General features: G+C 42.3%; 1 protein-coding gene across 1 annotated transcript in view; it reads right to left on the bottom strand.

The window, feature by feature from the left end:
- The window catches only part of LOC119161305 (uncharacterized), a 35,863-nt gene extending 12,397 nt beyond the window's left edge, over nucleotides 1-23,466 (bottom strand). Inside the window, exons 1-6 of the mRNA XM_037413706.2 lie at nucleotides 23,283-23,466; nucleotides 18,180-18,380; nucleotides 16,435-16,521; nucleotides 5,971-6,034; nucleotides 2,053-2,188; nucleotides 244-388 (exon numbers count right to left, since the gene is read on the bottom strand). Coding sequence (XP_037269603.1) covers nucleotides 244-388; nucleotides 2,053-2,188; nucleotides 5,971-6,034; nucleotides 16,435-16,521; nucleotides 18,180-18,380; nucleotides 23,283-23,316 — 667 coding nt within the window. The 5' untranslated portion in view covers nucleotides 23,317-23,466. The remainder of the gene's footprint in view (nucleotides 1-243; nucleotides 389-2,052; nucleotides 2,189-5,970; nucleotides 6,035-16,434; nucleotides 16,522-18,179; nucleotides 18,381-23,282) is intronic.
- Between the last annotated feature and the right edge of the window lie 1,057 nt (nucleotides 23,467-24,523).

Genomic DNA, 24,523 nt, shown 5'->3' with positions numbered 1-24,523 from the left:
ACCTAAAGGCTTGTAAACAATGAGCAACTGCTTTCATTAAGTGAGGACACCATGATAATGACAGTAGTAAAGCAAGAAAACAGCATACAACAACTGCAGAAAGTACAGTGTTCCGTGTAGAGTCTTGAGAAGAGAAACATCACTTGTGGTTGCAAGCAAGAAGAGAGTGGAGAAATAATAAATCAATATAAATCAATGCAAATTTGTAAATCAGCTATCTTTCATTGTCTGAGCTGTACCTACCTCTGTGGCTATACGAGCTGCACTGGCTGAGTGAAGGCACCTGCAGAGTAACCTCACCATCAAGACTGGCTGCAGACGATGGCTGAGTGTAGGGTACATCCACCGTATGAACTCCACACTCGCTCAAGGGACGTGTCCCTCCAACCTACAAAAATATATATATATATTTTTGTTATTACAACTATGGCAATCACAGTACTCACAACTGCTGCCTAGAACAAGAGACTGTGTCAGCTGCTATGGCAACTTAAATGAAGGCTTCAGTACCACTAAAATGCTACCTCAATTGGGAAACATTTCCTAAGGAATAAGAACATCTTTTTTTAAATATGGGGTTCAATGTACAGGTACGATCAAAAGTGTGCAGACCACAGGATCGCGTGGCAGAATGCATGGATGTGCCAGCTAGCGATGAGACACCTGCTGCAGGGCGCATGTGCATCCAGTATTATCACTTGGCTTCTCATGTCGCTCTGTTGGACGTGGTTACAGTGCTTGCAACCAAAACGACAACTGGGTGTCACTTTCCTTGCCCCATCAAATCTGTGCCGTTCTTTTATGTAGCGGCTGCGACGGGGCCGGTTCAAGCTCCGGGTAAGGTTGTTATTGACGTCGGTTCATTAGGATAGGAATAGAAAGAATAGCAAGCATTGCACAACTTGACGAAGCCAAACACACAAAATTAAATTTTCTCAGGTCAGCTTGCCCTTGTCGGGCTAATCCAAGTTGCACTTAAATGAGCTTACTTAAGTCATACTTAATGTAGCAAAAATTGATTAAACGTGAATAAATATACTGCATTAAACACCTTTACTCTCAAAAGCGTCCTATGCAGCAATAGATGTCTATATTAGGTTGATCGAGGTGTGATTTGCATAGTTCTGCGACATCACTCTAGTACTTCGGGTGGGTTTCTATGTCATGCGCATTATTCAGTAATAATTATAAATAATGTTAAGCCTAATTAAATTTATATTTAGCTAAATGAGACTCGAATGGTTCAGAAGTAATCAGCATCTTGCTGAGCTTAGACTATCTGAGCTCATGAGAATTCATTGATTGATATGTGGGGTTTAGCGTCCCAAAACCACCATATGATTATGAGAGACGCGTAGTGAAGGGCTCCGGAAATTTCGACCACCTGGGGTTCTTTAACGTGCAACAAAATCTGAGCACACGGGCCTACAACATTTCCGCCTTCATCGGAAATGCAGCCGCCGCAGCCAGGATTCGATCCCGCGACCTGTGGGTCAGCAGCCGGGTACCTTAGCCACTAGACCACCGCGGCGAGGCAGTTTGGCGCAATTGGTACAGCCATTACATCCCTGCATGTTAAGAGTGTCCCATAGTGACGACAAGCCTAGTACAACCTGACCGCAAATGGTTGCTTTCTTGCAAACAAGGAAGCTTGAGATCAAAATGGAGAAACACATCAAGCAGCAGCAACGCGGCAGTGGGTGTAAAAGCCAGCCAGTATTCAGATTATTTAATGGAATCGAATTTGAACTATGTAAACCATCAGAAATATTTTGCACATAATTTCTTTTCGATTGAATCTTTGGGCACTGTCCCACATTAAAATCAGTGCTTAAATCCACTGCTTTTAGAAAAATTGGGGATAGGAGGTTAAAAGCCCCAATTTCGCCTATGATATACATACACTCATACATGAAAATGCTCATATGAACATATATAAAGGATAGTTGAAGCTCTGCTCCCGCAAAAAAATCTGCAGCTACACTCTTGCTCCCACAGTTCAAACTGTAATGACAAAAAAAGTGACATTAATTGCAGAAGATAAAGCCTTACATCTCCCATACAGCCATGATGCCCAAAATGCAGCTGTGACATGCTCTCAACCGAGCTATTTCCATCTAGTGTAGTTCCTCTCAGCCGGGTGCCAGCAGTGTGTTGAGGCTTTGCACTCAGGAAGATCACAGAATCACTGTTGAACAAGTGGAGTAAAAACAAAGAAACTGTGAATAGGCACAAGTGGAAAGAAAATAAGAAATTAAGAATATAGTAAAGTATCAGGCCCGGCAAGGTTTCAAAGACTGAATAATTACCACATCATCACGGAATACAAATTCAAGAGTTTTTAATCGCAATGTAACAGTTAGAATGACACCCATGGCACCTTGATTGATTTATATGTGGGGTCTAACGTCCCAAAACCACCATATGATTCTGAGAGACGCCGTAGTGGAGGGCTCTAGAAGTTTTGACCACCTGGGGTTCCTTAACAAGCGCCCAAATCTGAGCACACGAGCCTACAACATTTCCGCCTCCATCAGAAATGCAGCCGCCACAGCCGGGATTCGATCCCGCAACTTGCGGGTCAGCAGCTGAGTACCTTAGCCACTAGACCACCGCGACGGGGCACCCATGGCGTCTTAGACCACTGAATAAGGAGTACTATGAGGATCTCTATTCTTGAGTGCACTGAAATATGTACGACAAAAATTTCTATTAACAGGCTCACACTGCTTCCCTGTAAAAGGGAATGCAGCTTGTGTACTTTTTACAAACAGTGGGAATCTTCAAGTTTTTAGGAGACTTCCTTGTGATAGCAAATTGCACATCAGCCTCAATAAGACACCAATAATGTTATTGTGTGAAAAATACAATGGAAGTCCCTTTTAACTATACACATTATTAAAGGAACACTAAGATCAAATAATAATTTATGTCAGAGTGAAAGATCAATGTATGACAACGTCTAAAAAGGCAATATTATCAATAGCAGTGCCCTTTTTACCGATAAATTAAGGTAAATGCACGAGAACACATGCGCTACGATAGGACATTAGCAAAATGATCCCGATTACGTCATAGGTACCGCCTATAATTAATCACTAGTAATCAAACTAGCTGCACTGAAAGAATGTTTTGTACATCAAGAGACGTAATAAAATGCTGCTTGTTCATTTCTATTTGATTCGTGGAAAAAAAGAACCAACAGACGTTCCTATGGAGAATGGCGAGAGTGGTTCAAGAGTTCAATTTTCGCCTGGTTAAACTGGACAGGTCATGCCATATAGAGGGGCCCAGTTGAATCAAAACACATCTGCCATCTCGGAGCCAATGACAGAACATTGTTCAATGGCTGTTGTTGCTGCTATGGCCCCCGCTGCTTTCGTTCTGCTTCTACCATCGTCAACAGCCGTGCAGTAAAGCTGGACAACGTTCTGCTAGAGGCGAATAATTTGAAGCTAACCTGAAGTGGGCCACTAAAACGTGATTTTATTTCATAATAAGCGTTTCCTTGGCACAAAAGTAACACTACGAGGTTTCTGAACTGCTGTTTCAACAATCAATGTAGACTTAATAGTTGCATTCAGTTTCCGTTTAAAATAAATACATCTTTTACAGGTAAGACATGACTGTAAACTTTTTCTTTGTAAACTTGCTTAGAGTTAGAGGAGGGCTGCAGCTAATACAGAAGAAAACTCGGTAAAGCAGAATTAAACAAGTTACAGAAAAAATCGCAGTGAAGGAATTTCTAAATTGATGACTTTTAGCATGCTTCCTGTAGTATTTGCCATTGACATGACATTGCACTTTGCACAAAGTATACTATCATTGTTGCTGATGATGATGATGGAATTCTGAGCAAGGGTAAATGACAAGATAACATGTTTCAAGAGTGTTTTATAGCAACATGGTATTGTCAATGTGCAAGCAAGTTCATGATGTGATTGGCCTGAAATGTATACCATAGCCTTAAAGGAGTACAGACACGAAATTCTATATCTTAAACTTGTTGCTCGAAATGAAAACACAAATATCATGAACCTATAAAACAATGTCATTGTGCTTAGGAATGTAATGTATATTTCTTTAATACCACTACCTTAAGAGAAACACTTTCTGTTTCGGTATTGAGATGGCAGCTTCGCAGTAACATGTCAAGCCAAGTCTGACGTTACGAAAAGACTGCAATTCGCGAAATACTAGCACCAGTCTGTTAGTTATCATTATTATCATGTCTAGCACCAGCTCTGTCATTTGCTGTCAGTCGAACGTGAATCACATAAGAAATGATGAGTGAATTCTTGTCCAGTGACTACGACAGAAATTTCTAAAAAGAGCCAGTAAACAACCCGAAGGTCCGAAAATTCTTACGAAGAGAAATGTGAACACTTTTGCAATGTGAACATGCTGCTGAAAAAATTTTGAGAACGCGTACAATAATAAGGAAGTTAGAGGGGCTAGAACATTCATTTCAGCAGGTTTAAAATTTTTGCGCTGCCTTGCCACCCTTCTCTGCCATAGGGAGGAAAAAAGGTGCAGCCAATCGTCACGATTCCGCCACTTAAGCAACGTGACATGACGTCAGCGATATGACAGCAGCCCACAGCCAACGACCAAGCAGGGAATCCCAGACGTGAGCACACGGCGCAAGGAGAAAACATAGTTTGAGGAGCACCCCTCACCTAGCAATAAAGTAGCAAGACGGCTCTTTATCTCGAAGGCTTTAGTTCTGTCAATACCGCTTCTCCTGTAGTCTCGGGCTCTACAAAACCGCAGTGGCCAGGCAGCCTGAGAAAAAATGAACATGCGGGCTGCGGGGCCGAAACTGAACCACCGTAAGGCCAAGGCACCGTTTCATAGGGAAAAGGACCAATCGACAAGCTCAATGGTACATAAGGTTACCCATGGGAAAGCTTTCGTTACTGTGCATGTAAGAGGAGGAGTGGTCGGGCGAAGGAAACAGTCACGGGATTGTTTTTCGAAATGAAGAGTCTGTGCAGCACGCAGCGCTGTAATAATCGGAAGATGTGATCGCCCCGGTCTACTGAGCGAGTTGGCGAGCTTGTTTGCAGGGTGTAAAAAAAAAATTTCAAGGCCCGTTTACTGGCCCTTTAATTTAGGCTTCAAGCAGAATGTTGACATCGCAAAATCAATAAACTGTGTTGGCTCGTCATTACAATGTCCATTGAGGTGAAGTTGGCTTATGGATGCTGGAAGATAAAAACTCAAAGATCAAAGTAAAATATGTTATAAGTGTTGTCTGGCTGCACTGTGTAGAAAGCGTTGACAGTGCATTTCATGGAAACGAAAAATGTCCCATTTTAGGTGCCTCAAAATCCTGTTGGTACTCCTTTAATTTCAGAACATCTACAGAGTCATAATGTGTTTGTGCATCGATTTGATGAACCAGTTTGGCATGTATACACACACAGCCAAATGTATACACAAATGTATACACAAATGTATACACAAATGTATACACAAATGTATACACACAACCACAGGAAAATATTCTCTCATTTTACTAATACAAAATAAAGCAAGCTTGATCATGCTCTGGCAACCATTCGCACATCTTTTTCACACGAATATTTATATGGACATTAACAACTACAGTCAACATAATGCTCCATGGAAACTCCATGCACCAGTGGACACTGACAGATGAAAAGCATGCTGTGAACTGATATCCCTTAACAATGTGATATGGTTTGCACCTTAGCAAACTACATGCCACAAAATTGAAGACAAAACAGATCTGATCTCCAAATGTTTCCTATAAGCACCAAGCGAACTCAAACTTATACTCAGTGAGCCAAAATGGCTATAAAACATTTGATGTACCTTTCATACTTGCTATCTTTGCAAGAAAGTAATTGAGTGAATTGTAAATGTTAACAGCAATTCAGACACTGCCGTTGATTACTACATGAACATGAATCCTCTATTCACGTATTTAATAGCCGTTCTCACCTCTGTACCATACTTGCAGGTGGTGGTCTTGATACACTGCTGCTGCGGCTCAGGTTCTCCACAACTGAAACAAAAGAAGTAAGAGCATTTAAATATCCTTGACAGTAAAGTTTTTTTCTTTGTAACTTTCGAGCTATAATTAGGAGCTTTGTTACCGATAAAGGTAAAATTAAATTGTTAATGCTCTAACATATTATACAGTTAATGTTAGCCTAGTTAATTGTGAATAATCTTGGCATCACTTCAATATTCTCATTAAAATCATAAGATAAAAAACTATGGAGCTCTATACACTATGGAGCTCCATAACATTGTGTGTGCTCAAGCTTTGGTGACATTGAGAGCACTATCATTGAATCAGGGTCACGCGTGTGCGAAAGAAAGAGACAACATGGATACTACGATAAAAGCTAGGCTGCGCCGCCCCAGGTACACATTTTCATTAAAATTTCTGTCTACACTGCAACGGCACATAACATCCCTGCCTGACAAGCTTGGACTAGGCTGTCCACAGTGCTCACCATAAGAAAAAAAAAGAATTTTTTGCTAGAGAACTTAAAATGCTACTGGTGTGGGCAGCCAGAACCACCTAGAGAGCAGGCTGACAACAGAGCAGGGGGGTGGGAGGGGGGGGGCAAAGAACATTCGCACCTGTCTGGCACCACTTTTGGTATTGTGTCCGCCCCAAAAACTTGTTAATGACATTGGCAATACTTGCTTTGCTCACTTAGCACCACAGAAGGACCCCTACCCTCGTCGCAATGTGCTGACAACTGATGTGCTGACAGCTCAGGTGAGCATTCACACTTACTTTAAAACCAAATAAATATATTTTAAAGGCGACAATTGGCACCAAAAGTTGGTCAGAAGAGCCCAAGTATGCAGGGAAAACAAACAGCAAAAACATTAGGAGTTGCCAATGTTGGTGACGGGGGTCTTTTAAAGGGGCCCTGCAACACTTTTTGAGCATGGTCAGAAAACGCTGCCGATCGGTAGTAGAGGCTCCCGATAACACGCGAGCCAAATATTATAGCGCAGCATGCGGCATGGAATTCACAATAAATTATCAGTCAGCTGAAAATTGCTTTCTCTTCTCTGGACAAATCATGGAATAAGCCCAAAAATTACTCGTAGTAAGCCTACATGTTCCGGACGTATCAGCCATTGGCTGATTTGAACATGGCGCGCTCGGTCCTTGCAGAGATCGCCGCGGGAGGCCGCTGCTTGTCCACAGGTGCGAGCGCGATCACACTGAAAAACTTGCGCATTCGAAGAAAAAAAAAGGAAAAAGTGCTCAAGGTCAGGAGGTGCACGTGATGTTTTTTTGTTAGCCCCTCCCATCCTTTCCTGCTTAGCTTCCAGCGCTTTCGTTGGGACGAGAGAAGAGAGAATGCAATCGTAGCGTATGACAAATCTTTGTAACCCCGCTCGTACTGGACAGATTCTTGAAATTATTGCAGCATTGACTTTTTCAGGCAATACGCTTTTCCAGTGAATTAATTTCATGGTTACTCAAAAAGTGTTTCAGGGCCCCTTTAATGCAATAAAGCAGCGAACGATAGACATGTGCGTTTCATCTCAGACCGTTAGGAACAGCAGTTAGACCTCACTAGAAAAGCATGTATGTGCTCACTAAATACATTACTAATATATCTCGTAAGCATTAGAAAACAGGCAACAAACTGATCAAGCCATTGAACATGACGGAAGCACTATTCAAATGTAATGCCACAAAAGCCGCATCCCTTTCGAGTACATTACGGTCGACTTCTAGAGACTCCCAATAAACTAACTTTGTAAAAACAGTCCAAATAACAAAGTTTTACAGATGACAAGACGACTATTTTTAAATCGTCTTTCTTGGTCATGCTATTTTTATAAATATAGAATACCTAACAAAATGCCCAATGTTTGATTATCTTAAATCAATTTCTCCAACTTGGGCATAATTTAATACACTGCTCAGCTCAAGCAAATTAAATAATTTTGGTCATGCTGGTGGGCCTTTTAATGGATATTGAAGCTTCCTTGTGGAATCAATTCTTTTTAAGACGATAGTATTTCTTAGGGTACTTCAACGCAAAAATTTTGGTCTGTCTATCTGTTTTTCTATTTGTCTGTCAAGCGAAACAGCTCAAGTACGGCCAAATCCACAGTGCCCACCAATATTGCTTTGGTTTCTGCATTCACATATGGGCAATTGTCAATCGAAAAGCAATTATTGCGCATATCTGAGGCACAATATGAAAACATCAATGTTCTGCAGTGTGTTTCTTTATACTAGAAAAGGCACTCGTAAGTAATTCTAAGAACTGTAGCCTTTATAATGCTGTGCTGACAATGTGATGCTATGCACAAACGAGTGACTTTCCTACCCTTTGCTAAGACGATACCGTCCTGCCACCTACCTTGAAATCTACAAAATATGGCCTCCAAGATTGTGCGAGCGCGCTGCATGCTTGCCTTTGGTTTTCCGAGATTATCGTTGGATGGCGCACATGTCTCATGCAGCGCCTCCAGAATCCCATTTACAGATTTTCTTGTGCGAGACAAAAACGTTTTATTCCCTCTCACCAGACGGAAGACTATTGTCTTTTGACGACAGTTGCAGTCGAACACACAGAATTTTTTCTAAGCATTTCAACCATTTCTGACTTTGTGGATTCCCAGACAGTATACCATCTATATAGCTGCTTGTTTCGAGATACCACTAAGTTGCAAGAAGCTATCCCTGACTTACTTCAATCCTTTTTTTTCAGCAGCGACAGCCAAGCCACAATCAAAAGAAACAAGAGCCAAGCACAATCTTTGACACCACAACTCAAGGCAGCATCGAAGTAGTTTCATTTGTGGCATAGATGTGGCAGCCCTTAAGTATTGCAGTAGAATGGAAACACTGTAGTAGCACACCCACCACCGCTTCAAACACATTTATTCGTGCTCAATTCTTTTAGATTACACACGGAGAGGTAAAATATGTCCATATGTTTCTGCATACGACATGCAATTCTATTCTGTAGAATAATTATTCAACAGCTGCATGCATCAAATCAATATTTTCCGTTTATAGAACAGTGAATTCAAGCCAAAAAAGTTAAATACCCACCAGCAGAACTCGTGACATTCATATGAACTACTGATTGAACTATGGCAGCGGCTACCCTTTTGTCAACAACAGGCTATGATGACCAAAAATAGACACAGTCTGGATTTTTCGCCATAAAGATTACACAACATAATGGCCGGGGAAGCCTGCAAAACATTTGGCTGAAAAAGTTTCTACATCTCGTGATGTACTATCTAGAGTTTACTTTCAGCTACAGTGGTGTCACCATACAGCAACTGGTGAAGGTCGTGATGCAGTGATAGAACGAAAACTTGCCTGACGACAACATACCAGCCGTGCTATGTCGTCGTTCTATCGCACAACTTCTTGCGCGTGCGGGAACTGAAGTACAATAGATCTTGTTGGTGCAAGGTTGTAGAACCTTTCAGCTTCAATAATGGGCAAATGATACAAGAGCAATCACGTTTGCTACGGGCTGCAATGCTCAAACCACACAGTGAAAGGCATCATAAGGGTGATTGGTTTTGTTTTCGGCTGGTGACAGAAAAAGCCATGGGCTATCGAACTGCACATCTTGAAACTTGTCACAATAACAATGTGGTTACCAGCGTGAACTTGAGGTCGGCTGACTTCAGGGAGGCAAAAGAATTGCTTAGATTTTATTTACAAAAACCACGATATGATGAGTGATGAGATGCTGTAGTAATGACTTCGGGATTAATTTTGACCACTTGGGGTTCTTCAATGTGCTCTTAAATTTTAGCATGTAGCTGTTCCTTTTCATTTAGCCCTATCGAAATTCCACCGCCGTGGCCAGCAATCAAGCCCGTGCCACCGAACTCAGCAGCACTGCACTTAGTGTGCTTTGTTACCATGGTGGGTAATTCTGAAACAACAGGCGAGTGCCTTATTTTTTGGGAAGGAGGGGGAGGGTCACAATAACACCCTCAATACATCTATGCTTTTGCAAGTGAAAGACACTTGACAGCTTGCCGCCGCCGCAACTGACACATGTGAGAAGCATGTTGGACAGACGCCACCGCCATTCGTGATCGAGGGCAAGCCTGTCAGGGCGCTCAAACTTCAGCAACATGATTGATATTTATAGTCTTATGCCTGCGTCGACGTACACAAGCAGTTTTCTCCATAACATCGATATGAAGATCGAAGCAAAGTAAGCCGATTGGGCGAGATGGCCTGCAGTGTCGCATATTTACCTGCGAAATGCCTAAGCATCATGGTTCCTGATCTCGCTCGTAGCTTGTAAGCCGGCACTGTTTTGAATAAGTGACATACTGGAGCACCAGTTTATTGGCTTAAGCATTAGTTTGCATAATGAAACAATTGTAAGCCATCTTCTTTCGCATGAAAGCGGTAAATGAAACCGGCATCCTCGGCCAAAATGATCCGAGTGGTAAAGCAACAACTGGTAGCACCAAGCGGCTCTACGTCCTGTCTCCTGTGCTGTTTACCGTTGTCGATATCGCGATCACCCGCCAAACCGAGCGAAGGGAAAAAAAAACCTGCAAAGTTTGACGCATGCTAGGTGCCCGATCGGCAATGCAGTGTAATGGAATGACACCGAACTTGGCTGCTACATGAGTGCGTTGGACGTTGAATCCGGTGAAAGATCACACTGCATGTCCCACACTTTATGCACTCTTGCACGAGCTGCTTCCTTCATGGGAATTTCAATGCCACGGAAAATTACCCAAGCTGAAAGGAGCGGCAAACACGCAGTGACAACACCTGTGACGAAGGCTTTGTGCATGCAGAGGATCACTGCATCGACAGCCATTTTGGTTTTCTTGTGGCACCCCCCATAGTCACTGAAAGTTGCGAATAGACCTTTTTTTAAGCCCACTAGCGCCGCCAACGAGTGCGCAAGCGCTTATGGGAAAAGTGGGTACGCCGCAGCAGCTGCCGCAACGAGCGCGCAGGCCTCACGCTTCAACTTTCCGTTTGAGCCGTATCAGCGCTTCTCAAATGAAGTGAACTCGGCAAGGTGTGATATATTACTGCATGACTCACAAACAAAGTGCAGTGTTTAGATGCGATAGCCTGCCTACAATTCGCACTTGTCCCCAGCCAAGAAGCGTCAGTCAATTATCATTATCCTTTGGCGTCAGTCTGCCTTCAGCATAAATAAAGAAACAGTACAACTTCATTGCCTAAAAGGTGCCAGCACTATCCATAAATTCATGGATGCATTAAAAATCAATGTTTTTGACAGTCTATGAGCAAATTGTGCGATTCTGGGATATTTGAAAAGTGCTTTAGAAATAAGCGCAATTCATTAAAATATGATACATTGACTAGAGCACTGCACGCTGCTGCAGCATATGCATCTACCAACTTCCCTTGGCACTGTAACTGCAGTTTGGAATAAAGCCAACAGGGTAAAAAGAAAAAAGTACGCCCAGAAAAGAAATATGAGCACCGGACATGCTCACTCACGACTCAGTGGTTATCGCACGCGTTAAACATATATAAGAAAATTGGGATGCATCGCACATATCACAAAGATGTACAAAAAGACTAACAACTGAGGTGCGTGTTTACAGTTGGTTAATAATAAAATTAAGTTTCTCGTGTTATAGCGATAGCGAAGGTTAATTGGCTTAAAGAGGGTGCAGTGTTTTTTACGATATGTTTTCGAGATTTCTCGCGTAGTCTGCTTAGGGTGACTGTGTAAGATTACCAGGCCTTCAATGATGAAATTGCATTCGAATGACTGAAAATGCAAGGTGAGATGAGATGGCTTCATTCAATTAGTTTTGATGCTCTGTGAGGCACGTGTTCATACATCAACTAGTCTGACCGATGTATATATGTGAACACAAGAATTCGGTTACCAGCTCTTGTCTAACAATTGAAAGAACAATTGAAATGCCTCTCATAGTACTTTTCTCTGCCCGCTGCAGACCCTTTAGACCTTTTGTGCTCTATAAGAAATGTTAATAAGCTTATGGTGCGGTTAATAAGCTTATGGTAATGGTATAATAAGCTTAAAATGACCAATTCTAGCACTTACAATAAATATATGGATATCATAAGTATAAAAAAACAGCATAGTCTTGATAACTTCTCGCAACCTCTCCCACACTCCCCATAGGGAGAGGGACAATGCCATGTCTGAAAGTTGCGAGCTGATGGGCTTCAACGCACGTGTGTAGTCAGGCCTTAAACGGGTCACGCCACAATAGTTGTGGCTTGCGTGCTCTTTGCTGCAAGCTTTAATTATAGCTCCAATAAGCACGATACACGGACCAAGATTCTCGCTATATAATTTGTCGTCTTTTTTATATGGACAATTCTGAGTTCCTATTTGTGGGAACCAAGTTGGGCACGTAGCAGTGTAGCTGACTTAGTCACATGAGCACAAAGCTTTTCACGCGTCATGCTCAGTATTGTCAGCTCTCGCACACATGTGGCACACAAGCACCAGCAAAACAAACTCGCCGCTATCTGCAGCAGCCGCAATGCTTTGCGGGTATGTACGGGGTGGAAGTCCGGAGGTCACTCACCTGACTAAAGATTTGGTGTGACGTCAAAGAACTTTCGTTGCCCTTCCTGTAGAGCTACGTCAGTGTTGGACGCACTCGTGATGGGCCTCAATTAGGAGAATGAGCATTTATATACACTTGGGAAGTGACTTAATATATATTCTTAAACCCACACAGTGCTGGCTATAGCCTTGAAATTTGATGGCACCACCCCATCAAGAGTGTCAGCTTGTGCACAGCTGACACTCGCAGCACGTTGCTCAACAATCAAGAAGTAACAACTGTGACAGTGGTTGATTTACACTCATCCTGTGGATCCATGTGTGTTCTTTTCTAACACCCTTCTTGGTCTGTTTAAACAGCACGGTTCCAGTGTCGAGCTTTGACAGTCGCTCACCAGCACTCGTCCTGTGCACTTTTTTTTCGTGCGTCTTTTATGATTGAGCGATGCGTTGCATACATGGGGTTGCTTGCCCTTCTTCGTGTGACATTCTAATTTCTTGCTATCACATTCACTGCTTCACCCTCACCACAAACAAACTTTTCTTTCACAAGCTCTTTTGCAAAGTGAGATCATGTGCACCCACACTGCATTACTGCTTCAGAAATGGGGAGTTTGACAGGTTGACACATCGATGTACCACATTTAAGAGGTCGCGATGTCGATGTGAGGGTGTACTGCTCAGGAAATTCAAGGATTTTCAAAGATGCCAAGAAATTCCAGGACTTTCAAGGGCCTTGAATATGGATTTTTCAAATTCAAGGGTTTTCAAGGATTTCAAGGACCTGTACAAACCCTGGGAAAATACAACCCTCACCTCGTATCGCTTACCGAATTACTTTCAGACTGTGCAGAACGTATGCATGAAATAACTGCAACATTCCTAGTTTCTTTGTGGGTGAAGGTCATCCGAATTAATCTTTGTTCGTAGTGCAAATGAGCTGTTCACAAAACAATGCAATATGAAATAGACAAGACATCGCACCTTCTTGCAGCTGCAAACTACTGCTTATGTTATGTGCCCAAGTTTTTTAACCAATGCAATATGATATAGGCAGGACACTGCACCTTCTCGAAGCTGGAAACTGCTGCTCATATAATGTGCCCAAGTTTGTTTTTTTTTTTGCCGAGCATAAGTACATTATTATTTCTCATTGAACAATATTTGAATGTGCCAACACAACATTCATTAGTGGTTTCACTCAATGAGGAATATACTGCCAGATAAAAACCGCATCTTATAAGAAACCGCAAATTATTAGAGCAAGGTATCTCGCACGTGAATCCTAGTTCCATCTCTTTGTTTTTAAACATGTTTAGAATGTGCTACTTTTCCTTATTTAAGCATGTGACTTGTCCAAAGAAATTTTCAAAATTCTATAGCTATAACACTTCTCTGCAGTCTTGTGTTAACAGCCCAATCAAACTGCGATGGTATTAAAAGGCATAGCACTTTATGAGCAGTTCATCGTTGAATAACTATACTTTCAGTGTTCCAGCTCACATTCCTCACGATAGCATGTTTCGACCACGTGTATCGGTACGCAACAACCCGCATGCCGCTTATCTTCTACGTACACCCATACAGTGATACCTACACTGGCTGCGTTATTCAATTCACATTTCATGCATAGATATACATGCAGGTGCATGTTCGGTTGCTATTCAACAAGCGGCAGCATTTTTTTTTTTTTTTTTCCGTTTTGTGCTCCCACGATGGCAACGAGAAGCGGGCGGAGAACGGGCCAGTTCTCTTGGCGTACCAAATTTTCCCATGGTGCTCTGCGTGCCCGCAGGGCATTGTGGGATTGCTTGAAAAAGGTCTTTAATGGGACAGGGCAAGCAAATATATTTAAAAAGATCTTTTTTTCTTTTTGCATTATTTGACATCTGTAGTCTTTTCTGAACCAGACTCACTCATTACTTAGTGTTTTTCTTTTTTCGTCTCTAAAAATGACATATTTTAAAACTTTGGCGGTGGCCTGCCATGCCCCCATTCTTAAGTAGCAAGAAAGTCCTTACAGTTCAAACATCATAGCCAGATGGAGAGGTTACAGTTTCCAAGCTGGAGTGCGTTTCGCACATTTCGAACAGAATGGGCCCAGAAATACGAAAATGAAAGGAAGCACAGGCATCAAGTTTTCTGTTGAGAAGTCTGTATCTTGCCAGGGACGTTTTAGTAGTACCATCATTAGTAAGCAGCAAAGCTATTATGCTTTAGCCATTAAAAGAAATTTGGCCAGCTTGGAGAACACGCGAAAAGCTCGCTGGGCCACATATTTTTACATGGGATCAAACAGTACCAATCAATTCCATTGCCTTTGCCTGAGGGACGCCGAAATTCGGTGTAAATTTAACCAAACCCAGTTGAGTGGTGAATCATTTTATTATTAAGAACACCTTTCAGCACCTGTTATTGAAGCTGTGAAGTCAAGTTATCCAGAACTACAGTAGACTCTCAGTAAACATAAACCTGTTAAACAGAACTACTGCTTAAACGGAACTATTGCCTCTGCAATACTTAATTAAGGGCTTGTATACTGTACCCATGTTCATCTTTCAGTAAACTGAACTCCTGTTAAATAGAAGATATTTTCCCGGTCCCTTAAGATTCCGTTTACTCAGAGTCTACTGTGCCTCATCCAGAATGACTTGCTAAATGTCTCAATGAGAAAACTAAAAGCCCTAAATAGTCGTTAAATTGTCCTGTGGGAGCTCATTTCAAACAGAGTTTTTCTCGGACACCAAACACTGAAAATATGCACTCTTGATGCTATGCTCACTTTTATTTGATAGCAATATAACCCGTGTGAATGTGCTAAACTCATTTGCAATTTTATCAGGGCACTGCACAGTGCAGGGCCTATGCAGCCTTGACCTGTGTCGCCAGTACTTTGCTGCCAGAGCTGCATAGCAGGCGACAAAAGAGGCTGGCCAGGCAAGATGTTTGAAGACAAAAAGAATTATATTGGTGATGAGTATTTGGCTGATGCCTATAAAACGAGCTCGTCAATTTGTTGTTAACTTGTTGAACTTTTTAAATAATGCACATTTTTAACTTTACGTGTGATTATCTCAAAACATGCTTTTTTTGCACTTATGTTCCTTTATCTTGGCAACCACAGCATCTATAATGATACATTTCGGCCAGTATTTGGATAACCTATTAGGCAATATGCTAAAGCAGAATTGTCACTGTGTGACAAATTGTTCTTCAACACGACATCTAATAGCTATGCCGAGTGATGATTAGGTACTTGAAGTAAAAATTTACAAAAAATTAGCATTCCAATTTTCAGCGCCGAATCTGCTTCATTGAAATGAAAAATGGCTTACAATCACAATAATAGTAAAAAATTTACTTTTAACTCTCATGGTTATGGAGAAAAAGGTACAATGGCGATCAAACTTTTGGAGACCACGGAAGCGTATGGCGAACAGCAATGCTGGGTTTTCTCACGACTACCAGAGAAGCTCGAGGGCACGCTGCGCAAGCGCATCCTTTTCTACCTGTCATGATATCATCGCTCGGTGCTTCCGCAGCGACTACAAAAGCGACACCTTCAGATGTTTCTGGCGTTTCAGTGTGTGCTTAGTTGAAGAGAGCGAAAGCACAGGCTGGAAGATAGAAAAGGATGCACTTGCGCATTGAGTGCTCTTGAGCATCTCTGGTAGCCCTGAGAAGGCGCTGCAGTGCTGTACGGCACGCGCTGCCGTGTTCTCTGACATTTGATTGCTTCTGTATATAAACTTTGCCTGAAATACACAGTGGGTATAGGGCTTACCTTTTTCCCTAAAAGAAAGAAAAATTCATTTTAATTTAGTACTTCAGCATTAACACAAAAGAAATTATTGCTTTCCTCAAATGATTGGCTTTTTCATACACTTACCATATGCTTTATCATTGCTGGTTTTCCTTGAACAGCAGTGCCAGACCACGACTACAGCCAGGATGATCACAATGAGTCCCACAGCACCTGTCGTCAAATAAGCAGCACGAGAAAATAAACTTGGTACACAGTGGATAAATACATTAGCCACGGTGAGCATATATAGAGGCCTTACCCATATTTGTAGCTTTCAGCTGTACATGAGAGCAAAAACACAGAATAATAAAGCATGCTGTTGTGTTTGTCATGAACAAAATAAAGCTTACCGGAAGCACAGCTTGCATTCTTAAAGAATATTACAGTTAAAACAAATAGTACCCGTGCACTCCCAATACCTTAAAGCCTGTTTCCATACTTTCTTTTACTGGTAGTATCAAACACTTTATTACTATATCATCATATTAACATATTCCTGGAGGCATAGAACTAATTTTTATGCTGATCTCTGCAAAAATGCTAAAGTAGCTTTGTGCGCCTATCAAAATGGCCACCTGTTATTATTTTCCGTGCTCTTGCATTTCACCCAAATTGAAATGCAGCTGCCATGGCAGAGAACCAAATAAGCACCCTCAAGCGTAGCAACACAACACAGCTACTAAGCTACATGCCAGGCCAAGATACCATTGTGCACATTACTTAACAATAACAAGTCCTTATGTAAAAGGTACAAATTGCATAAACTAAAAGCAATCCAAATGAAATGTTTAACCCATTTTATGTGACAGCAATTTTGCTACAAGAGCAAGCAATGTGGCTGCTGTGACTCGATCACCAAGAGCAATTTTTTTTCAAGCAGCCGCACCACACTACATCCGAGAAAGCAGGAGTTGCGAAAACTCGCTGGTGGCCACGCATCTGCCAACGAAGGAGCTTCCAGGAGCAGTGACATGAGAAGCATGTCACAAATGAGGGGAATACATGGATCCAGAGGGTGGGGCAATGAATTGAACACTGTGCATTGTAACAGTGTGCATCTCATAATAATATCTGGGGTTTTGCGTGCGAAAGCACAATACGATTTTGAGGCCTGAAATGATTATAGGGCATAGCGTGAGGCTCTGGTGTTATTCAATGCGCACTGACATTGCACAGTGCATGGGCCTCTAGCATAAGCGGGTGTCAAATCAAAGCAGTGCATGTGAAAGTGTGTTACAGTACTGCAAGACTGCTGCTGCACTGTTGCTTGCATGTTAAACAGGTTTTATTGACGTGAGCACTGACCAACAAGTACAACGCAAAATAAAAGATAACATCGAGCATGAAGAACAATTTCAGTAAGCATTGGTACAGAATTGCTCCTTAAAGCCAGTGAATACATCGGAATGCTTATAATAAATAACAAAAATTCATTTAAACAGCTAGCACGTCACTCATTTCCCAATAAACAGTGCCATGCATTGAAGTACAACCAATAACAATCTCCACAGATTAACAGATTAAGAGATGCCATGCCGTTCATGCCAGCAACCTTCACAACTTAATGAGGTCAGAGCGAGAAGGAAGTTATGTGTTTAATAAACAACAGCTCCACATGTATTAATAATGTGGTTCTTTTAATATTATATGTTACCTTTGGCTCTTCGACAAAACCAAAATGTGCTGTGAGAGGTCAGGAACATTTTGAGCATGTGTGTATGTGCAGAGTAAAAACTCCTCCAACTGATTTCCCTGCTTTTCTCGCATCAATTTGTTTCCTCCTGTCACTTTTCAAGAAAACCAAAAAAAAACAACAATGAAAGGCTCACCCATAGCGGCTCCTATCAGGATTGGCAGGTCCCTGGAGTGGCCAGTGACGAAGGAGTCTAGAAACGAACCACTCTGCTGCTGCGTACCTTGCTGCGCTACAGATCGGTTCTCCTTGTCCATATAGGCCAGCATGGTGACGCTTTGTTGCAAGATGATGGGCTGCCGCTTCCCCTCTCCTTTTAACAATGGGCCGTCCCATTCTATCCACATAAAAAATAAGATTCAATACTAGAAAAGTTCACAAGTAACAAAGCTTGATGTCTGAACATGTGGTTGCACAAATCAAATGCAAAAGTTATTTCATAAAATTGAAGTTATCAGTTCAAGAGTGCACAAAAGTTACTCTATGATTTGCTGCACAAACATTGCACTGTTCAAGAGCCCTCATTTAGCCAGATTCATAAAAGGTCACTGTTCTGGGTCAGTCATTCATGGCACAATTTTTCATCAGCAATAAATAAGGTTGCAGAGCTTATAGAGAAATTAAGTATTCAGGATAAATTAAGTGTGCATCTGCATGGTTTCATCATCATCATCATCAGCCTGCCTACGTCCACTGCAGGACAAAAGCCTCTCCCATGTTCCACCAGTTAACCCAGTCCTGTGCTTGCTGCTGCCAGTTTATACCCGCAAAACTTCTTACTCTCATCTGCCCACCTAACCTTCTGTCTCCCCCTAACCCGCTTGCCTTCTCTGGGAATCCAGTTAGTTACCCTTAATGACCAGCGGTTATCCTGTTTATGCGCTACATGTCTGGTCCATGTCCATTTCGTCTTCTTGATTTCAACTATGATATCCTTAACCCCCATTTGTTCCCTAATCCACTCTGCTCTCTTCTTGTCTCTTAAGGTTTCCTACCATTTTTCTTTCCATTGCTCACTGTGTCGTCCTCAATTTAAGCTGAACCCTCTTTGCAAGTCTCCAGGTTTCTGCTCCATAGTGAAGTACCGGCAAGATACAGTTGTTATATACCTTCCTCTTAAGGGATAGTGGCAATCTACCTGTTATAATTTGAGAGTGCTTGCCAAATGTGCTCCACACCATTCTTAAGCCTGTTTCACATGCGAGCGATTTTGCTCCAAGAGCAGAGCGGCAGCCGCCGCGGAAGGCTAAAACAGGTTTTTACCGCGGCGACTGGGCGCCCTTGTGAAATTCGCCCGAGTTGGAAAAATTCGCTAGCGGCACAAGCGGCAGAGCGACCAGTGACGTCGTTTGACACGTGATGACGGGGGTGGAGTCGAGAAGTTGACGCGCGCGCTGCGAGGAACTGGTTCCACAGAACAACTCGCTCCGACTGAGTAGCAGACGACATCCGTCCTTTCCCCGGCTCACAAATGTTTCGCACTGCTTTCAACAAGTCGCTGATAGAAGTGTTGAAACGATCTCTTCTTTGGGACGTCAAGATGAAGGATTCCCGCAAGAACCATAAGAAGAGCATTCTTTGGGAAGAAATTGCCGAACTCGCATTGTTTTATAAAGTAAACGTCGCGGCTTGAACTGGCCATGTTCACTGGTGAAGTCGAAGTGCAGCTGTTTTCCATTCGTTGCTCTCGACGATGCTTTCGCCGTAGTGACAATCACGTGCGGTGCCTTTTTTAATTTCAATAACATTATTATAACATCATTTTTATTTCAATAACATTATTATGTCGCAGCGTTGTTGCTGGTTTAACAAATGATGACATTTTGTGTCGCGGTGCATAGATGAGAGGCTTCACACGAATGAGAGAGCAAGGACGGCTTCTACGGTAGTGGACTTGAGAAGTAGCATTCCACACAGGTCACTGAAAAGGAATTTCGTGATCTGACTCAACAAAGAAGGGGCGTGAAGCTTCCTGTTATGGTTCGGGGAAATAAGGTGCTCATCATAGGCCTTTATTTTTGTTCTCCCCTTGAACAACACCTCGATTTCTCACTAATACACTGGCTGACTTGTCCGCGTCCTCTGCGACGCTTTTCTCGCAATGAGCAATTGCACCGCAGAGCGCTCAAGTTTGCAGGCTGTCGACAGGTCCTGCCACACTGGCCAGCTGCTGTTCGTGACATTCAGTGCAGGAATGGGCGGCTGGCTAAGCGAAAATAGATGTTCGGTCGCGAGCACAACATACACTGCGTAGATAACGAAGAACAGCTGTTGATTTCAGGCACCAGGGTAGCAACACATGCCTAGAAACATGCATCTAAATTACATGGTCGAATGCTACCAATTGAATGTCACTATGTCCCGGCGGCAAAGGTGTGTTGTGTGAAATGATGTGATACTTCGGCTTTCCTGCTCACCACCGCAGCATTTATGGACGCAAATGCAAGCTAAAGCAAGAATTGCTGCGTAGTCCCTTACCTGCGCCGCGCACAAGTGTATATACACCAGTCAAAGAATCGGGACAATGAGCGTATCCCGTATATTATGCTACCTGCCGTTGATGAAACTCTTCATCCTGGAGTGCTTTACTGAATTATTGAAAAATCTAAGAGGCTTACTCTCTAGGGTGGAAGCATACGAATTCGAGCGCCAGAACATATGTAGACCATTCAGAAAACCCCAATGTAGGATGTGTTCGCATGAGCCAAAGGGTGACCACAAACACTGTCGAAGCTTACTACTTAGAGTTTTTATAAAAACTCTTATTTTGACTCGAGCGAACAGGTACAGAAATTTAGGTATAAATTTTGCGGGTTGTGTATACTGGGCTGACAGAAACCTCGTTCAGTGTCCCAATGTTAAATCGCTGAAAGCAAAAGCAATGAATTGAAGAAACATGGGAAGTGCTGCGCAAAAAGCGCTCGCAGTTCTTAAGCATTCACCTAGCTGGACAGCTGTATAATAAAATTATACAAGCAAACTCTTTTTTTTTTTGCTTATCCATGGTCAGTTATATCAGTTGTATGAGCGCGCAACAAGAATCATACGTGAAAAAGCCAGCACAAAACAAAAAGCAACTGCAAACGTTGCTTATTTGTTGTAAGATACATGTTAAAACTAGTTCAATCAGTGTACAGACGCGTAAAAGACGAGCGGCTATTGATGATGAACCTCGTAGCACAGCGGGGTCAAATGAAGGACACTTGGAGGAGAGCACGGCTTTCAGATACCACTGAAAACAGCGGTTGACCGGCGCCTTTCGCGGACAACACTGCCTGCTAGAGCGGAGGGCGTCGCGCAACAGCAGCGGTAGCAGCGGCGCATGTGAAACGAACGTGCGTCCGCGCGTCTTCCCGCCGCTCATCGCCGCGACCGCCGCCGCTCGTTCGCTCGCATGTGAAACAGGCTTTATTCTTCTAGTTACTTCAATCGTGTGGTTCGGCTCCGCAGATATTACCTGGCCTAAGTATACATAGTCTTTTACAACTTGAAGTGCACTATTACCTATCTCAAAGCGCTGCTCTCTTCTGAAGTTGTTGTACATTACTTTCATTTTCTGCAAATTACTTTTAAGACCCACCTTTCTGCTCTGCTTGTCTAACTCCCTAATCATGAGTTGCAATTCGTTCCCTGAGTTACTCAGCAATGCAATGTCATCGGTGAAGCGCAGGTTACTAAGGTACTCTTCATTGTTTACGAGACTACAATTGAGCAAGCAGACCTATGTAGCCTTGATCGTGTGGCATTGTGTTGCGGCAACAGGTAAGTCATGCTAGCTTGAGTAAACATCGTTTGCCGTGAATCACTTTTTGGTCATTGTTCCAAACTGGTTATGCTACTTCTGTGAATCGCCAGTTTGAATTAGTTGGAATACTTTGACTGAACAAAACAATTTCATGGGTGTCAGCAGGGGGTGCAAAAGAAGGCAGTTGCCGCCCGCCCTGAAGTCAAGCTAACACCTGCCACCCATACGAGCCACACTATAGTTTTTAAAACAGCTTCAATTTCCAAACACCAACTCGAAAAATTCGGTGGGCTCCTGCGTGATGAAACTTTCAGAAAAAAATATGGGTAAGCAATCTGATCTCAGGAAACCAATGTTCACAAATATATCTAAAATTAATTCACGAATGAATTACTTGAAAATAGTATACTCAGTTTTATGTGCATACTTTTACTGCACATAGGAGCAAGAAAACAAAAAAGTGGTACGAAGTAAAACACAATCTTTCCGTTATAGAAATGTTTCCACATAACACAATGTTAAAATGAGAATATAAATAATGATGAAAGTAATACAGCGGCGATTTGTGATATTCATAAAAGTGTTTTTACTGATTTAAAACTAAATGAATAACAAGTACACACATCTGCAGAAAGGTTATCTATACTGTGCTTAGCAACTCACTTTATCAAACATTGCTTTAATAATGTTCAAGAAATGAGGTCAACTGCTTACTTAAGCAAAGTCATATATATATATTTTTTTTTCACGTGGAGAAAGCTAGAGAATGGACAGACTATATTTTCAAAAATTATACACACAAAAAAACGGAGCTGCAATAAATCTGGGCGGTAAGGCTGCACCAACCCTCACTGATTTATCACTAAACGATCGGAGTCGATAAATCAACAAAAATTACTCAGACCCCACGGATCACGCAACAATATTGATGCTGAAGAGGGAGTCCAAAGCTGAAGTTTAAAATGGACAGTAACGATGGTAGTAGTCATTTTTACTCATTGACTGTCTTTACATAATAATGTTAAATCTAAAATGCTGGCCACTATGCCTAAGCTAAAATGAGTTCCGTTTATTTCCGACTGCTTTACAGCGCAATAGAAGGAACAGTAACAGCGAAGGATTGCACAGCGAAGTGAAACTGCGAGAGAATCCCGCATTACAGCTAACTGAGCGCCAAACTAATCCCCGCGTTTTTAATCCAACGTTCAACCGTGTAAGACAATATAAATCACCGTATATACACCAAGAGTTGAATTTCTGATTTCATTATTTTTAAAATAGGCGAACAGAGAAGAACACGGCACGGTCAAAAACAAACGCTAGAACGCCCACTTACCGTCGGATAAGAATTATCGTAGCCTAAAGATAAGACCACGCTGCAATGCTTTGTGCGAAAATATGACAACACGCTAACGCTAGACTCACAGAATTAAAGATAATACAATTCACCACGCTAGCGACCGCATGAGCAAACGCTGCACAACATAAACTTACTTGATTGGGTTTCCGTGACCTCCTTGACAGCCATGCTGATCACATCGACATATCTAACGCTGTTTGCTTAGACTAGTTTTACTACTAAACTTTAGCTTTCTTAGTGGCATCGTAAAGGTGATTCTAGGACGTGATACCAATTTTACGTTAAGTGCATTGATCCAAACTCATCTTTGTAAATCACGGTACGCACAGCAACTCAAACTGACGCAGCCGATCATTCGCGATGCAACGCTGGATTGGATTGACCGACAATGCAAAACTACCGAGAGTCGAAGTACTTTAAGAAAAACCCAACAAGCAGAACTTGATAATTATAAAAACTTAAGACATTAACTATATTTTTGATACTAGCATTTTTATTTTAACTTTTTAAGCACAACAAAAAAGCGGCATTTTCAGTTTTGGTTTTGCCTCAAGCGCTAAATTATTGTATTTAAAGAACAACCATCAAATGGCATTGCAGAAGTAGTCTTCACGAACTTACTGCCGAAAAAAAAAAATGTTAGTATCGGAAGAGCACGAGCGGAGTTAAGGATATTTGTCCCACTCTTTATCTCTCGTTCTAATTTTCATCTCTCCCCTTCTCTCGTTCTGACAAGCGTGTTGGAAGCTGAGAAAGAAGGGTAGGGTGGCTAGAATTCTAGACACCCTAGGAAGGGGTTACACAGGGAAAACGAGGATATGCCACGCACACGTCATGACACACTTTTTTTTTTTTCTTTCTGAAGCTCCCTGCGCCGGGCAAGCGCGCCGAGAAAAACAACACGTTCGCGCTCCCGGCCGGCGCAGCGGGAGCGCAGGCACGGCGGCAGATGGCTCGTGCAGCGCCGGTCGTTCCAGCCACCAAGCGTGGCAGGCGCATAGTTGTTTGCGTCCAATTTCTAAGGAGCTTCGCTCATTGGTTGTATACGAACATGGAACAGCTATAGTCTTTCTTGGAATGCTCGGCGTAATTACTTTCAGTTTCAGAGCGGGCAAGTGGCAGCCTCCTGCGGCGGTAACGCTAACTATACAGCTCACAATGCTCAAGTCAGCCAATTAGTGGAGGGCTTACTACGCTCATATAATGCGTACCTCAAAAGTATCCCTGACGAAAAAAAATAATCTACACGGATACCTCATGCATTCTAGAAGGTTCCAACGAAGGGGCATTTTTTAACCTGAGAACAGGGGGAACATTTTCATTCGTTATTATGCAATCTTGCTTGCTGCCCGAAGCAGCTGAAAGGTATGCTTTT

This window comes from Rhipicephalus microplus, chromosome X, assembly GCF_043290135.1.
Source record: "Rhipicephalus microplus isolate Deutch F79 chromosome X, USDA_Rmic, whole genome shotgun sequence".
Taxonomy (NCBI): domain Eukaryota; kingdom Metazoa; phylum Arthropoda; class Arachnida; order Ixodida; family Ixodidae; genus Rhipicephalus; species Rhipicephalus microplus.
The sequence above is the reverse complement of the archived record's forward strand: the minus strand, read 5'-3'. Positions and strand labels throughout refer to the sequence as shown.